This window comes from Neopelma chrysocephalum, unplaced genomic scaffold (genome assembly GCF_003984885.1).
Source record: "Neopelma chrysocephalum unplaced genomic scaffold, ASM398488v2 Primary Assembly neopelma1_61917, whole genome shotgun sequence".
Classification (NCBI taxonomy): Eukaryota; Metazoa; Chordata; class Aves; order Passeriformes; family Pipridae; genus Neopelma; species Neopelma chrysocephalum.
In genome coordinates this window covers 1-650 of record NW_020905444.1, presented here as the reverse complement: position 1 = coordinate 650, position 650 = coordinate 1, and the positions used below count along the sequence as shown (strand labels likewise).

At 70.0% G+C, this 650-nt stretch overlaps 1 protein-coding gene across 1 annotated transcript; it reads left to right on the top strand.

The window, feature by feature from the left end:
* Positions 1-9: 9 nt before the first annotated feature.
* Positions 10-636, top strand: LOC113979212 (persulfide dioxygenase ETHE1, mitochondrial-like; the record flags this gene model as incomplete). Its single annotated transcript, XM_027706673.1, has 2 exons — positions 10-159; positions 520-636. Coding segments are annotated over exons 1-2 (250 nt in total), but the record flags the coding sequence as incomplete, so codon positions are not given.
* Between the last annotated feature and the right edge of the window lie 14 nt (positions 637-650).

The following is a 650-nucleotide window of genomic DNA, read 5'->3' as shown; positions in this document are numbered from 1 at the left end:
GGGGGTGATGCCCCTGCCCCGTTGCCATGGTGACAGTTGCCCCCCCCCGCTCCCTGGCGCCCCCCGCAGGCTGCCCCCGCACCCTGCACCGCTCGGTGCACGAGAGGATCTTCACCCTCCCCGAGAGCTGCCGCATCTACCCCGGCCACGACTACAGGGGTGGGGGCTCCGGGGGGGCTGAGGGGGCGTTTGGGGGCTGCTGGGGGTGTTGGGAGGGTCTTTAAGGGGTTGGGAGCACAGGGGGGCAGTTTGGGGGGGTATTTGGGGGGCACATTGGGGGGTTTCGGGGTGTTTTGGGGGGGTCTTTAAGGGACTGGGGAACACTTTGGGGGGTGTTTTGTGGGCTGGGGGGCGGTTTGGGGGGATTTGGGGGGGTCTTTGAGGCCCTGGGGGGGCGCTGGAAGGGTGGGGGAGGGTCTTCAAGGGCTCGTGGTGTGGGTGGGGGGCACTGGGGGGTCACTTGTGGGTCTGGGGGGTCCTGACCCCCCCTCCCCTCCATCCTTTCCCCCCCCCCCAAAGGCCACACGATGTCCACGGTGGGGGAGGAGCGGCGGCTCAACCCCCGCCTGACGCTGAGCCCCGACGAGTTCGTGACGCTGATGGAGGGGCTCAACCTGCCCCGGCCCCGCCTCATCGGTGAGACCCCCCCC